Source organism: Tasmannia lanceolata, unplaced genomic scaffold, assembly GCF_043159265.1.
Source record: "Tasmannia lanceolata isolate RefF3 unplaced genomic scaffold, GAP_Taslan_0.1 ptg000007l, whole genome shotgun sequence".
Lineage (NCBI taxonomy): Eukaryota > Viridiplantae > Streptophyta > Magnoliopsida > Canellales > Winteraceae > Tasmannia > Tasmannia lanceolata.
Genome location: NW_027518684.1, coordinates 16,335,008 through 16,350,355, shown reverse-complemented (window position 1 = coordinate 16,350,355; position 15,348 = coordinate 16,335,008). Strand labels below are relative to the sequence as shown.

The following is a 15,348-nucleotide window of genomic DNA, read 5'->3' as shown; positions in this document are numbered from 1 at the left end:
ATGCCCTTCTGCTTAGCATCCTCTATATGAGATATTGATAGCCCAAGGGTTCAACCTTGGTCACTCTAAAGTCCAAACACAATATGATCTTTAAAATACTAATGCTTGCATCATTATAAGAATGTTTAGGCAAGCAAGGCATGGACCATAATTGAAGATCATTGGAGCCAGAGGATATGTATTGATCCGAGGCATGGACTAACTTGTAGATCATTGGAGCCAAAGGAAGAAGGTTTGATGTTTTCTCTTTCCTGCTATGGTATTCCAAATGTTACAGGTAGGAATCTAAAGAACATGTGCTCTTGAATAAATAAACCATATACCATCAAATATGAATGGTCTCACTGAAGCATAAATGGGGAAAACAGATCTGTTAGGGAGGTTTACCTAGACTAACACATCCTTTTGAGAATTTACATAGGAGACCGCGAATGAAAGAACTGCTAAGCTTACATGTGTCTATATCAATGGCGTAAAAGGATGCTATTGATTTCATCTCCTTATTGATGAGAATATGTTCATTTTTGGGTTTTGCTCCTTTCTTTTCCTCCACACTGCTTCCAAGCCGATAGTAATTTTTATAGACTTGGTTCTTTCCTCTGTCATGATGCCTTTAAATTTCTTTCAGGTGAAGCTTAAGAAAAACTGCTCATTTATTGTTTTGCACCTCATTTTCTTTGCTACCCCAAATTTTGCAATTATGGGGTGCAAGAAGATCCTGCATATGGGCCTCTTTTAGATGCAGTGGTCATCAAAGAGTTGTCATCTCCAATGCCAAGAAGAGTTATACTTGTGGCATTCAAAAAAATTTATAATAGTGGTATAGTATTTCTTTTCAGTCTTTCTCTTCAAGCATTTTCTTTACTATATTTCATAGCGAAGCTGGAATTAGCTCTACTTCATTAGAAATCAACTTCTGTAAAGAATTGTGAATATATTTGCTCACCATCTGCATAAAGCTAGATTGCTTAATTAGAATCTCACCACGACAATGGTTTGGGTCATTTCTTGCGTATACTATGACTCATTTTATACAATCTTGGAAGTTGTATGTCTGGAAATCATGGATATATTTACACAAATATTTTTACTTTTGGGTTTACTGCTTCATAATCTTGAGAATATGTAGATGTTTAGGGTCATAAACTTTCTTATTTTTAACTTTTGTTTGCCACGTCTACATAATTACTTTCTTCTCCATTTTTATTATCTCAAACCCATTTTAATGTACATATATGGATAGATAAATGGTTACATATATTGATAAATTACTAGATTGATAGCCATTATTTCACTTTTATTTTTATCTTTGTGAGCTGCTTACTTGCTAACCCGAGCAGCACATTGCATCACATCCACCCGATCTCTCTTTGAAAAGTTAAAAAAAATCATTGAAAAACTAAAAAAAATTCTTCATATTGCATTTTGCACTTTGGGACCCTAACGAAACATAAATTAAGCCAAAACTTTGTGAACTCACCTTTAATATCATTTATTTATTTTTCTCTTTCCTGTGCATCGCACGGGTTTTCTTACTGGTAGACACAAGACACAATCATCCAAAGCAGGTCACAATGTTTGTATGGTGCTTCCCTACAATATGACTATAAAAAAGGATGATCAGCAAAAGACCTGCTCTAGTAATCTAACTCAAGCAATTGGCATCAACACAAACATCCTGCATGCATGGGAATCCATCTTGGCCATCAATTTGTCCTTGAATGTATGATTCAGTGTCTCATGCTGCACAAACACCAGAAAGCAATGCTTAGTAAAAATTCTTCTATGGACTGAAAAGGAAAATGAGATTCTCAAAAAGCAGATAAGAAAAAATTCATGATATTTTCTTACTCATTTAGAGAAATGAATCATAAACTAAGTGATTTGAAAGTACCCTCCAGAGATCTCTTGCCTTAACCACTGTGTGTGGGGGGAGACCTATGTCATCCCAGTTGGCTGTAATTTGAGACTCGATACGTGAGCGATTCACCAAGAGGACAACCGTTTTGTAGCCCGAGAGCGGTCCAGCATAAATCTGTAAAAGATCAACATTTCCATTAGCTAGTTCTGGTTCGCAAACAACAGGAGCTACACAACCACTTAGACATAGGAATATGTACCTCCAGATCTCCTTCCATCCTAACCTTCTTTGCTTGAACACCAAGAGGATCTATGCAACATTATAACAAGGTACCCGTGTTTAGAATAAAATAGTAATGTATCAAAACAATTTCATGAAAATACCACAAATATAAGATAGAGAACATAGCAGACTGAACAATATTTAACTTTGTCATTCCATCTGTAATATTTTCAGTTTTTATTGCTCTTTTTCCAGGGGATATAAAATGCAAATCACTAACATTGTGCATAGTTTTGTTTAATCAGAGCCTCTAAAGCTAACATAATCACCTTGATTGACAGCAATCACCTCCTTATTGCCAATGATCTCCATCGTTTCCTTGGTTATATTTCGCACATCACATCCTATTAGAAGGGGAGCCTGCAATAGTAACAAAAAATAATAAAAAATGAAACAAAGAAATTATATTTATATCCATGCATGCCAAACACACGTGCGGAAACCTTCGTATTAGTAATACCTTGGAGATGGCCCATATGCTGAAGTGCGTTATGTATTCATCATTCGTCATCCCCCCATTTCCCACCTCAAGCATGTCTGGATCTGATCAGTCAAACAACAAGGTGGTTCACGTCTGAACGCAGAATGTTGACTAAATCAAAATTCACTAGCTCGTAGGATTAATCAATTGCATGCTTTTAAAGTTTAAACTACAATCAATCTCCTTTCTGGGGAACTAAAGAATTTATAAAAAGCTGTGATGAAAAAACCCTTCTTTAGCACTCTGCGATTTCAATGGCGAACCAAAACAGTGCAAACAAACACAAGCAAACTCACAAAGACACAAAGTACTTGGTTCGGCAAAGCCTACATCCACGGCAGAGGCAACAAGAAAGAAATACACTATAAGATCAAGATATTACAAGAAAAGATCAGTATCTCTCACCAAACCCACAAGAAACCCTAGAACACTCTTTCCCCCCTTTTTGAGCTCTCAACCCTCTTCAAAGACAAGAATAAGAAATAAGTCCAAAAACCCCTTTATTATAAAGCAGGCCAAAGCTTACTCTTATCAGGCCGAACTTACTTAAAAACGGGCATTTTGCCCAGTAAACGGGCCGCATCCGGATCGCAAACAATATTTCGGACCCAACCAGGTTGAATTCAAGACACCCAACTCAACAAAAGCCTAGCAATCCATCAATGCTTTTATAAACGCACATCTAGAATTGAAATTATAGAAGGATTAGGTAAATTCTTTGGTTTATCGTTTTGCTAGTGAACTAATTCGCATAAGTGGAGAAGACTAACCATTCCAACCACCAGGCCTTGCAAGCTCAGCATACACTTCATTCATGTCAGCTCTAGAGACCATACTGTGGAGCGGAAAATATTTTTATTCATAACATGTTATGTGAGATTACGGTAAATTTATAAGTTAAAAAATATCAACATAATTAGGCATTCCTAATGATCTTTACCTCTCCCAATTATCAGCTATGTCATTAGTAGTTCTCCAACTGTTCCCCACTTTGGCACCCCATAGAGCTGGGTGCATGTCCCCCCTAATCAAAAAACAAAAACAGATCAATCCAATACACAGAAGGAGAAAATATTTAAAGAAAAATCATGTTTACATGAAAATAGAATATACCATTCACAAAGAGAGAAAAAGATCTGGCGCCCCGCATTCATGAGAGCTCGGGTCATTACAGGGTATCTGTAGAAGAAACTTATCAAATTAATGATCTCAATTCTGAATTAACCTGTGGCTAGAAAGATGAAGAAATTGAATACTAATTACCGAACTGTCGGCTTAGAACCATCATTGTTACAGTTGTCATACTTCAAATAATCAATGCCCTGAAAATCCCAAGCAGTCCATGAATCTTTCAAAACAACATGGGGTTTTCATTTTAATTACATCATTTACACATGACTAATGAAAAATATCTGATATCTGAGAATCACAAAGCAATTGAACTATAATGTGCTGAAGTATGAATGATTAAATAACATCAACTCTAACAACTTAAGCTTTTGTAGTAATTAGTTGCTTCTCGTGGTATCAGCGCGATTGCCTCACGGCAGCTCTTGGGTTCAAAACCCAACAACTCCTTGATATTAAAAATCCACGTGTAAGGTCAACCAAAAAGGAGGGGCCACATGTGAAGGGGAGTGCTGAAGTATAAATGATTAAATAACACCAACTCTAACAGCTTAAGCTTTTGGAGTAATTGGTTGTTTCACACGAAGCTAAACAAAATTGCGGATAGAATGCATGCTTACCCAGGAAGCAAATGTTTTGGCATCTATCTCTTCATAACCAAGTGATCCTGGCATAGTCTTGCTACATGTCATATACCTACGCACACCAAAACATTACAATAAAGACATCCATCTTAGATTTTGTTCTTAAAAAAATCGGTATATTTATTAAAAAATCAATATAATTAGAAGGGATAGACAATAAAGTATACACTTTGATTAATCATACCATCTACAAACACCCATCGCAGTTACGATTCAAGGATTTAACTAAGGGTTACCATGAAACTATAACATAAGTAAAGTAAACCATGAAACTATAACATAAGTAAAGTAAACAATAAATTGTAGGGAGCTTACCCTGCATCTGAGTAGATTCCTAGCTTAAGTCCCTTGCTATGTACATAATCTGCAAGGGCCTTGATCCCTGATGGAAATGTCGATTTTCGTGGAACCAGATGGCCCTGAAATTAAGATTCTCGTTAGGGATAGCCATAGGCATAAATATTTTCTATAGGGTAATGTTTGTCTATTGGAGCTTATTCTGTAGGGCTGCTAAAATCCATCTATGGTTTAAGCTTTTAAAGAATCTTGGCCAATAGTACCAACTAGTGCATGAAACTTCTAAAACCCTAGTTTTTTTTTTTTTCTTGCACCTATCCAACTCGGTGCTTCAAAACTCAGACTCTGACAAGAACTTGGGCAAGGTTTTTCAATTAACTCCAGCTAGACAAAGGAGTTCTGATCAAATTGATGGGTAAAGGCATTGTATGTTGTAACTTGTACAGCCTCTTTGGATGCCATCAAAATTGGCCATTATTCGCAAATAAAATTATTTTAAAGTAATTTTATTTTGTAAGTGGGACATTAAAGGCCTATTTGGAAGCAATTAACTCTATCATTTTCTTTCACTATGTTAACTATTATTTGCAAATAATCATATTTAACTTCAAAGCCATTTGCATATAATATTATATGCAAATCGCTTTTAGAGGTATCCAATGAGGCCTGTAACTAAACCATTTGTTAAGAAAAGTGTTTGATTTTAATTAGAAATTTTTTTCAAATGAAGCAGATATTTTAAAACTACCTCAAATCCCCGGCTCAATTATAAGAAAAGAATTTAGGAATTTGTAACAACTTCAGAGAAACTAATTGACAGACTTCTCTTTATCAAACTGTTTTGCTTAAGTTATTGTTTGACTCATCAATGTAGTTAAATATCAAACCATTCAAAAAAATGAAGTTAAGTATCAAACTAATCAATGATCGACTCGGCTCCATTTGGGTCTTTGGACTTTGCCTTCAACACACATCTAGAGTAAACTCTGCCAAACTCGAAGTTGATCAGTGATTTTTTTTAATACTGAGAACTCGGCTCTCTCTTTGGTACTTCACAATCCACAGACCTCAGCTAAACAAAAAAAAAAGACTAGAAATCAAGAAAACCAAACCTTAGAATCACGATTTAACTCCGCCCAGCAATCATCTGACAAAGCCAAAATTCAGTGTTACTTAGCTCCTGTCAGTAAGGCATAATTTAACAAATAATTAAGTGGGATTGTTAGGAACAAGTACCTATATTAACATATTTATATCCAAGCTTTGAAAGCCCAGTCTGCACCAGAGCATCAGCTGTTGAACACAAACACTTAAGCATTAATAAATATGAGAAAAGGGGGTGTGGTGCCAGTTGAGTTTAGTAACTTAACTGATCGAGCAGTCGAAAATATGTGACCTTGAAAAAAATTACTAACTTGATCAAGTAGTCGAAAATATACATTGAGTGGACTTAAACGAGAACAAGACACAATATTCACTAACAAAAAAGAAAGTATACTCGAAAAAACAGTATCCAATCCTCCATCAAATTGAGTCCAATTGAACTCAGGCCTGTCTTTGTCCCAGTTCAGTTTCAATTTTTTAGAACATTGATTTAATATTCGAGTCAAGTTCAGAGGGATTAAATTTACCGGTTTCTCTGATCATTTTCTCGTCAATTAAGCAATTGAAGTGATTCCAACTGTTCCACCTGATAAAACAAAAACATAGAATGTAAATACTTAATAATTGAGAAACAACCAATTACTCCAAAAGCTTAAGCTGTTGCAGAAGGCGTTATTTTATCTTATACTTTAACAATCACATTACAATTTATTTAGGGAAATGATATCAGCACAACCATATTTTGATATTTTCACAAACCCAATTGTCTTTAGTATTTAAAGAGCTGTCAAAAGATTATTACATTTCCCAAAAAGCTCTCCCAAGCCAATTAAAGAAAAAAAAGACAGCTGGGTTTGTGCAAATATCAAAATATGGTTGTGCTGATAATATTTCCCTTCATTTTTGTATGCATTGCTGAAGTAAATTTTAAAATAGAAACGCTAAAATGACCAAGGAGAATGGTGGCCCTGTAACACCATATTATTGTGGGTTGGTTAGTGGGCCGCAATGGCCTAATGTGGCTAAGGGGGGCTGTTTTATAAAAGAGCCCATTCTCTCATTTGAGGATAACCATTGAGAAATCGCGAAAAGGAAAGCTCCCTCAAGGGAGGAGAAAACCCTCTACCACTGTAGTCCATTTGATCAGTTATTGGAATTGATCCGCACACTCTCCTCGGATCGATCTCATCCCCGCATTTAATTCTCATACGCATTCATTTGTAAATATTTTACGACCCTTTGCTTATCAGCTTGAGAGTTGCTTTACTAATTTCCAAAAGAGGATCTCCATTCCCTTTGAATGCAATGCATTCAGATGGGATTGTGTGAACATATCAAATGGAATGATTCAAGCATCCTCTTCTATTTTTGTTTTATCTCCTACTTATATCTATTAACTAATATCTACTTTAACACCTAATACATACTTAACATCATTTTCTACTTTTACATCAATCATGGCTGAAATCTGTTCAATGTGCCAACATACCCACAATCTGATTTGTCATGTAAAAGAAAATAAGATACACACACACAGAGAGAGAGAGAGAGAGAGAGAGAGAGAGAGAGAGAGAGAGAGAGAGAGAGAGAGAGAGAGAGAGAGAAAGTTTTATTACCCTATGGGAGGAGTCATGGCAAGTCCATTGGTGAGGAGATTCCTTCTATAAACTTCATCTTTCTCTAAAGCACTGGCAAGAGAAAAGAGAACAAACAGGAGGAGGAGACGACCAAAGCAAAGACTCATTTTCACTGCTCTCTGATTCAGCAAGCAAGATAAATGACCGACCCTTATTGGAGTCCAAAATTATAGAAGAGAAATAGCTTTTCCTCTCTCCTAGGAAAGAAAAATATTGAGAGTTAGATATTTTTGGATAATGACTGTTTTGACCCTTGGGAACCTTTCAATTTAGTAGGGGTAATTATGGTAAAACAGATAAAAGAATTGACTGAATTGTCAATTTGACTTTAATTTAGTATTAGGGAAATGAAATGTCCACCCCCCTTTGACGGTTTCTGTGAGAATGGTTCACTGATCGAGGATAAATTCACCCCATTAACGTTTTTCTTTGCTTTTAAAACTTAACTAATAACGTTGAGCGGGAAGTGGGTGATTTTATCCGTCAGAGGGGGCAATATCATTCCCTGATTATTATCGCCAAGTTGTATATTACTTCTTTGGATAAGAACTACGTGTAAATCATAAATGTAAGAAAAATAGGGAAATATTATCAGCACAACCTTATTTTGATATTTGCACAAACCCAGCTGTATTTATTCTTTAATCAGCTCGTGAGAGCTCTTTGGGAATGTAATAACCTGGGAGATGATCATTTTCAGAAAGGGATTTGCTAGGGACCATCGCGGATTCCCCCGCTGTCCATGAGAGTACAGCTGCATAGCTTAGATTTTGACAGGGTGTCAGCGGATCCATTTCGGATCGGATCCACCTATGCACGGTCACGATCCATTCAAATTCCTTATCGGTCGGATCGTTCTTCGGATCCTACTTTCCACGTCACGATCACGATCCATTTTAAATCGAACCGTCCATCGGAGTGTCCTATTATGTCTTACTAAGCTTAGTACACAATTAATTTTTTTTTTAAAAGAGTTAGGATGTCACTCCACCATAATGAAAGCAGTGATCGACTTCAAAGAAGTGACTAAAAACAGGGAAAAATATGTATCCACCATCCAGTATTCTAAGAAGATAATAGAAACCAAAAACTTAGTAGAAGTTTTCCGTGCTTACTGCTCGGATGCTGGGAAGGCAAGGTTGCTGCGATGGTGAGGGTGAGAGCAATGACTAGGGACAAAACATGGAGTAGATGGGTTATGGTTACAGATAGGAAGATGAGATGTTCATTCCACAAATGGGGAGAGGTTACTTACACGGGAAGGAATAGGAGATTTATTTCGAAAAGGAGATTTCATTTAATAAAGATGGAAACCGGTAACTACTAAAAGAATATGACTATTTTGACGAGAATACCGCAACCTTAACATTGATGTTGTAATGATTTTGAGGGTATTACTGTAAGATGATTTCGGATCGTGACTGTCCCTAAGGACTTTCATAGCATGCCTGGATCCGATCCGAAAATTTTCGAATCATATGATCGGGAATCCGAATATGCCCATGGACCCTCTTGGTATGCTTATATCCCGTTCATTTAAGTTCGGATTCGAATGGTCCATTGGACCATCTGGATCCATTGACACCCCAAGATTTTGTCTTATTCATTTAATTCATCTGGGGTGGCTGCACTCTCATGCAACAGCTGTTCCACAAAACGCCTATGATGGGTCCCACTCAGGATTTAGCAATACCTAAATTGGCAATATTAATGTGGTTGTTAGACAATATTTTTAGTAGTTATCTATATTCAGTAGGAGATGGAGATTTGATTGGACTCTTAGCATATTGGGTATTCTTAGAATAGTAAGTTATTATTTAATTGGGAAGTAGATTTGGTTATGAATCTTATTATGTGGAAAAGTATGTAGGATTGTGGGATATAAATAAGTTGTAATCTTCTATTTCATCAGTGAAGAAAATATCTTAGAAATTGTGTCTTTCTGCGCACAATGAAGGATTGATCCTTCCCTCGAAGTGGATCAAGAGGCCAATCTTCCATCTAAGAAGATTAATTACTTTGCGAAGTGATTCGGGTTCATAACAGCCTAGTGCAATTGTCCCTAGCAAATCCCTTCCAATACATTAAGGGAGATGATATATCTGACCTTTTCCATTCACATAGACCTTTAGCGGGTAACAAGTTAGAGATAAAGTTGATTTAGGGAGATCCCAAAAATACCCTTCCAAAATTTCACATATTCCTTCAATCCCAAAATCCTGAGCCCTCCATTCTCCCTCACTTCTCCTCTCCCCCGGTTGAAGCAGCTCCCCCGAAGCTTTGTTAAAGTAGCTTCAAGGTCTCTCTCTACTGAAATTTGATGATTTTCGCATAGATCTCATTTTCCAAAAAACAAAAAAAAACAAAAAAATAAAAATAAAAATTTGAGCGGGTAAAGGTAGGAGTTGCTTGATTGTGACATGGTGGTTACAAATTCGAGTCACAGAAACAGTCTCTCTGCAAAGCAAGGTAAGACTGCGTACATCTTGCCCTCCTCAAACCCCAAAGTGGCGAGAACCCTCGTGGCACTGGGCTGCCCTTTTTTGTTATTATGCAAAGGGGCCAACATCAGGCACACTTATTTTATCAATCCAATGATAACGTGTCTCATTCTTGATGTACAGATGAACTAAGAGAGAAGAAGAAACACACTAAACAACGGCAACAAAATAAGAGAAGAACAGGATTAATAACTAGTTAGCATGCCTAGTCCTCAACCCTCCACCACCAAACCCTTCTACTTCTTCTACGGCCACAGAAAACCCTCTCAAAATCGCCCCGTAGTCCGTGGCGGCCTATTCTCAAATCGCCAATCCCAAAAGCCTCAAAACCCATCAAAACCCAATAAATCCTTTGTGGGTTCTTTCAATCTTCAAAAATGGTTCCCAAATCCCACCTCCCCACAAAAACCCACCTCCACAAAAACCCCCTCCGAAACCTTCTTCTCAATTGCCCAAAATCTCTCCCCAATCGCTCGATTTATCTGTGATTCTTTCAGAAAACACTCCAATTGGGGCCCACTCATAATCTCAGACCTTCAAAAGCTGCGTCGTGTCACCCCAAAGCTTGTTGCAGAGGTTCTCAAAGTCCAAACAGACCCAAAAATCTCATCCAGATTTTTTCACTGGGCAGGTAAACAAAAGGGTTACAAACACAATTTCACTTCATACAATGCATTTGCTTACTGCTTGAATCGCGGTAACCGTTTTCGATCCGCGGATCAGGTTCTTGAACTCATGAGCATGCAGGGAAAAAACCCTAGTGAGAAACAGTTTGAAATTCTGATTAGAATGCATTCTGATGCTGGTAGAGGACTTAGGGTTTATTTTGTTTATGAGAAGATGAGGAAATTTGGGATTAGGCCTAGGGTTTTTTTGTACAATAGGGTCATGGATGCGCTTGTAAAGACGGGGCATTTGGATTTGGCGCTGTCAGTTTATGATGATTTTAAGGAGGATGGTTTGGTAGAAGAGAGTGTTACATTTATGATTCTTGTTAAAGGGTTGTGTAAAGCGGGGCGTATGAGTGAAGTTTTTGAAATTCTAAATAGAATGAGGGTTAATTTGTGCAAGCCAGATGTTTTCGCTTACACTGCAATGATTAGGGTGCTGGTTGCGGAGGGGAACTTGGATGGGTGTTTGAAGGTTTGGGAAGAAATGTGTAATGATGGGGTTGAGCCTGATGCCATGGCTTATACGACACTAGTTATGGCGTTGTGTAAGGGGAATGAGGTTGAGAGGGGTTATGAGCTTTTTAGGGAGATGAGAAAGAAGAGGTGTTTGATTGATAGGGCGGTGTATGGGTCGTTGATCGAGGGACTTGTGGGGGTTGGGAACATTGGTTTGGCTTGTGATCTTTTGAAGGATCTCACAGTGTGTGGATATAGGGCAGATTTGTCGATATATAATTCTTTGATCGAAGGTCTTTGTGCTGCGAATAGGGTTGATAAAGCTTATAAGCTCTTTCAAATTACGGCTCGAGAGAGTCTCGTTCCAAGCTTTGAAACCGTAAATCCGTTGTTGCTGTCATATGTAGAACTGAGCAGAATGGATGAATTTTTTAGATTGCTTGAGGAGATGCATAGACTGGGTTTGAATGTTATGGATGATCTTTCAAAGTTTTTTTCATTTATGGTTGAGAAGGGGGAGAGAATAATGAAGGCTCTAGAATTGTTTGAAGCTTTGAAACCAAAAGGGTATTGCAGTGTTCCAATTTACAATATCCTTATTGGGGGGCTGCACAAGATTAAGGAGGTGAAAACAGCATTATCGCTCTTTGAGGAGATGAAGAATTCGGATTTCAAACCGGATTCTACTACTTATAGTACCATAATTCCATGTTTTGTTGATTCCGGGGATATCAAAGAGGCATGTTCATGTTATAACAAGATGAAGGAGATGTCTTGGGTTCCTAGCATTGCTTCCTATTATTCTCTTGTCAAAGGGCTTTGCATATTTGGAAATATAAATGGAGCTATTGCTCTAGTTCGTGATTGCTTGGGCAATGTAGTCAATGGACCTATTGAGTTCAAGTATACTCTTACCGTTATCCATGCTTGTAAATCTAACAATGCTGAGAAAGTGATTGAAGTGTTGAATGAGATGATGCAACAGGGATGCCCACCAGATGATGTCATTTATTGTGCTATCATCTATGGTCTATGTAAGTATGGAAGTTTAGATGAAGCAAGGAAGGTGTTTGAAATTATGAGAAAGCGCAATCTTCTTTCAGAAGCTAAATCGATCGCGTATGATGAATTACTTATTGACCATATGAAGACGACGACGGCAGGCTTGGTGCTTTCTGGCTTGAAGTTTTTTGGTCTAGAATCCAAGTTGAAGTTAACTAGTCCCTTAACTTCACCTTGTTGAACAAAAACACCAGGTATCACTCACCCCATGAATTTTTTGTAAACTAGATTTCAAAATTGTATCTTATGACAGTACCCTTCAAAAAAAAAAGATTGTATCCTATGATAGGTTTAGAACTCAAATCCAAGTATTAGGAAATGTGAAATGTACTAGTCTATAAGACACATTATCCCTTAAGTTTTGAATTTGTTTAAGGGGTCTACTCTTTGGTGTTGCTCATGCTTTCCACTTGGATGCATACTTTTCCATTGGAGTAGAATGCCTTCTGGATACCCATTTGCCATTTCATGGAGCACTTGTCTTCTACTGCGTCTTTCACTATCGTGGAAATTCTGGTTGAGGCCATCACCAAACATCTCATAAAATCAACATTGTAAGTCTGGGTGCCATTCAGAAAAAAAAAACCATTGCAAGTATGGATGTTACTAACTTCTTTTCAGTAGCATCTATTCTGGTATATCATGTTTCGACCTTGTTAGTGGTTGTTTTTCTTTTTCTTATTCAGTATGTGTTGCTTTCCTTCTGTTATTAGCAGCAAAATTTTAGATCAAACATTTTCACCTGTCGTATTTCATTTTAAATCTCCATGCCTTCATGTGAGTCGGTCTTCCAGATCTAAGATAATTGGCGATTCTCTGATGATATAATGTTACATTTTTATTCCCAATCTTCGGTTGTGCAGATTTTTATTTATTTTTATTATCTTTTTACCACTTCTCTCGTTGAGGGCATCAACAACCATTTTTATGGAATCGACAAACATTTTCACCTTTCATATTTCAATTTAAATCTCTACGGAGTCGGTCTTCCAGATCTAAGATAACTGGCGATTCTCTGATGATATAATGTTACATTTTTATTCCCAACCTTCGGTTGTGTTGATTTTTATTTTTTATTATCTTTTTAACTCTTCTCTCGTTGAGGGCATCAACAACCATTTTTATGGAATCGACATGGCAGGTGTAGTAGGCTGATTGAAAAAGGAAGGGCTTTAGGGATGATAGAAAGAAGGCTTCAATCTCACTTGCAATTTGCAGACGACACTATTCTCTTTAACTCTCTTGAAGTGGAGAAGGTTGTGAATCTAAAAGCAATCCTTAGATGCTATGAGCTAGTGACGGGCCAAAGGTCTAATTTTCATAAATTCAGAGTTTTCAGCATCCATATTGATTCCAAGTTGATTGAGGGCTCACAGGTTTGCCTCTGGGCGTGGGGAGACCTAAAAAGCCGAATTGGGACCCTATAGTTTAGAGAGTAGAGAAAAGATTGGGTACATGGAAGCGAAACCTTGTCTCTCGGGGTGGAAGAATAACTCTCATAAAAGTGGTGTTGGCAAACATCCTAATCTACCATTGTCTCTATTTAAATGTCCTATGAAGCATAATCAAGAGGTTGGAGCAAATTCAACGAAGATTCTTGTGGAGAGACTTTTGACGGTAAGCGGAAAACCCCCTTAGTTTGTTCGGATGAGGTTTGCGAACCCAACCCATGAAGGCAGGAGGGTCGGGCATCAGAAAACTAAAGTAAATGAATCAAGCCCTTTTTTGGCAAATGCCTATGGAGGTTTGGGGAGGAGGAATCACAGCTTTAGGTTAAAGTGTTCGAGGTAAATATGGTTCTGCGCCTGGCATTGGTAGACTAAGGATAGATTCAGACATCCTAGGGTGACAGTCTAGAGGGATATTGTACAGAACATGTACAAGTTCGCAGAGGTAGCTAGATTCAAAGTTTATTCTGGGATCGAGTTAAGTTCTGGTTGGATAAATTGTGTGCTCTGTCGCCCTTAAAGGATATATTTCCAGATTTGTTCGTGATGGCAACGAACGTGGCTTAGATGAAAGATTGCTTTGAACAGAGAGGAAACGGTGTGGTGTGGATGCCAGCCTCCAGAAGGAACTTCTTTGAGAGAGAGCTTCATGTGGTGGCCAGATTATTAGAATTGCTAGAAGGGTGCTTCATAAAGATATCATGGGCCGATAAAAGGGGTTGGATCTGGAATTCTTCTTGGGGTTCACTGTTAAATCCTTCTACCATCATCATGTGTCTTGCCCTGTGCCTTCCAGAGTAGCTAGAGTGTGGACTGTCCGGGTGTTGCCTAGGGTGTGTGCCTTTGGTTAGGCTTCATTCCTAGGCGGGGATTAGGTGGTGGATCACTTGCGAAATCGTCATATGTTTATCATAGACAATTGTGCCCTGTGTATTGAGGCTTGGGAGCCAGTAAATCACATTTTCATGCATTGCAAAGTCGCCAGGGAGGTGTGGAGCAGCATATTGGTCAGATTTGGCATATCTTGGGTGTTGTCAGCCATACTCGTAGACCTCTTACAGTGTTGGTCTTTGGCCCCATGGAGAAAAAAGGGAAAGATCCTATGGAATGTTTTCTCTTAGCAACCATTTGGGTCCTTTGGTAGGAGAGAAATGCTCGAGTTTTTAAAGGATGCACTAAGAGTTCCTCTTTCCTCTATTTAAAAGTGATTACCTCAACAATTTCATGGGTAAAGATCCTCCCATGCTTTAAGTTTGTGTCTGCTTTTGATCTATGGAACTTGTTGAAAGATGTTTGCTTTAGCGCTGAACAGGGGCCGATGATAGTGCAGGAATGGGAGCCTCAAGTCCCAGGCCTCTTAAATTTAACTTCGATTATCTAGCTTGGGAAACTCATTCCACTGAGGTGGAGGTGCGAGCATTACATCAGGGCATTAAATATTTTGAGAGCAGTCTCGTCGTTAAACAAAACTGGACGAAAGAATGGTTGTTTTTTCTCCATGAATGATTTGAAGACAGGAATCATAGCTGCAAATTCCATCAATTATTCTCGAGTCTTTTGACAAAGTGGTGGTGGAAGGGGACTCATTGAACGTTGCCTTTCCATGGAGATTCACACCATTCTTTGATGAGATTTTTGATCGAGTGGCAGACTTGAGGGTCTCCTTCTAGCATGTTAGGAGGTCTGCTAATGGGGTCGTTGATAGGTTAGCTAGGGAAGTGGTATCGAAGGAGGTCTTGGAGTTGTTTGAATTCCTTCCTCCTTAGCTAGGGAAGG

General features: G+C 38.1%; 2 protein-coding genes across 4 annotated transcripts; one reads left to right on the top strand and one right to left on the bottom strand.

Moving 5' to 3' along the window:
- Positions 1-1,467: 1,467 nt before the first annotated feature.
- Positions 1,468-7,618, bottom strand: LOC143881063 (alpha-galactosidase 1-like). 2 transcript variants are annotated; one of them, XM_077384049.1, is made up of 15 exons: positions 7,414-7,618; positions 6,325-6,383; positions 5,930-5,986; positions 5,806-5,840; positions 4,712-4,815; positions 4,373-4,448; positions 3,888-3,946; positions 3,738-3,803; positions 3,565-3,648; positions 3,395-3,459; positions 2,604-2,686; positions 2,413-2,503; positions 2,121-2,170; positions 1,852-2,035; positions 1,468-1,743 (listed from the first exon to the last, which is right to left on the bottom strand). In XM_077384049.1, exons 1-14 carry the CDS (start codon positions 7,539-7,541, stop codon positions 1,856-1,858), a joined length of 1,137 nt encoding a protein of 378 aa, XP_077240164.1. In that variant the 5' UTR covers positions 7,542-7,618; the 3' UTR covers positions 1,468-1,743; positions 1,852-1,855. The 2 variants fall into 2 exon arrangements, with proteins under 2 accessions (XP_077240164.1, XP_077240163.1); XM_077384048.1 differs by having other exon boundaries at positions 1,895-2,035; positions 7,414-7,616.
- Positions 7,619-9,646: 2,028 nt separating this feature from the next.
- On the top strand, positions 9,647-15,195 carry EMB3131 (Pentatricopeptide repeat (PPR-like) superfamily protein). Of its 2 annotated transcripts, none has more exons than XM_077385513.1 (2): positions 9,647-12,318; positions 13,266-15,195. In XM_077385513.1, exon 1 carries the CDS (start codon positions 10,137-10,139, stop codon positions 12,303-12,305), a length of 2,169 nt encoding a protein of 722 aa, XP_077241628.1. In that variant the 5' UTR covers positions 9,647-10,136; the 3' UTR covers positions 12,306-12,318; positions 13,266-15,195. The 2 variants fall into 2 exon arrangements, with proteins under 2 accessions (XP_077241628.1, XP_077241627.1); XM_077385512.1 differs by lacking the exon at positions 13,266-15,195 and having other exon boundaries at positions 9,648-9,903; positions 10,059-12,519.
- The last annotated feature ends 153 nt before the right edge of the window (positions 15,196-15,348 follow it).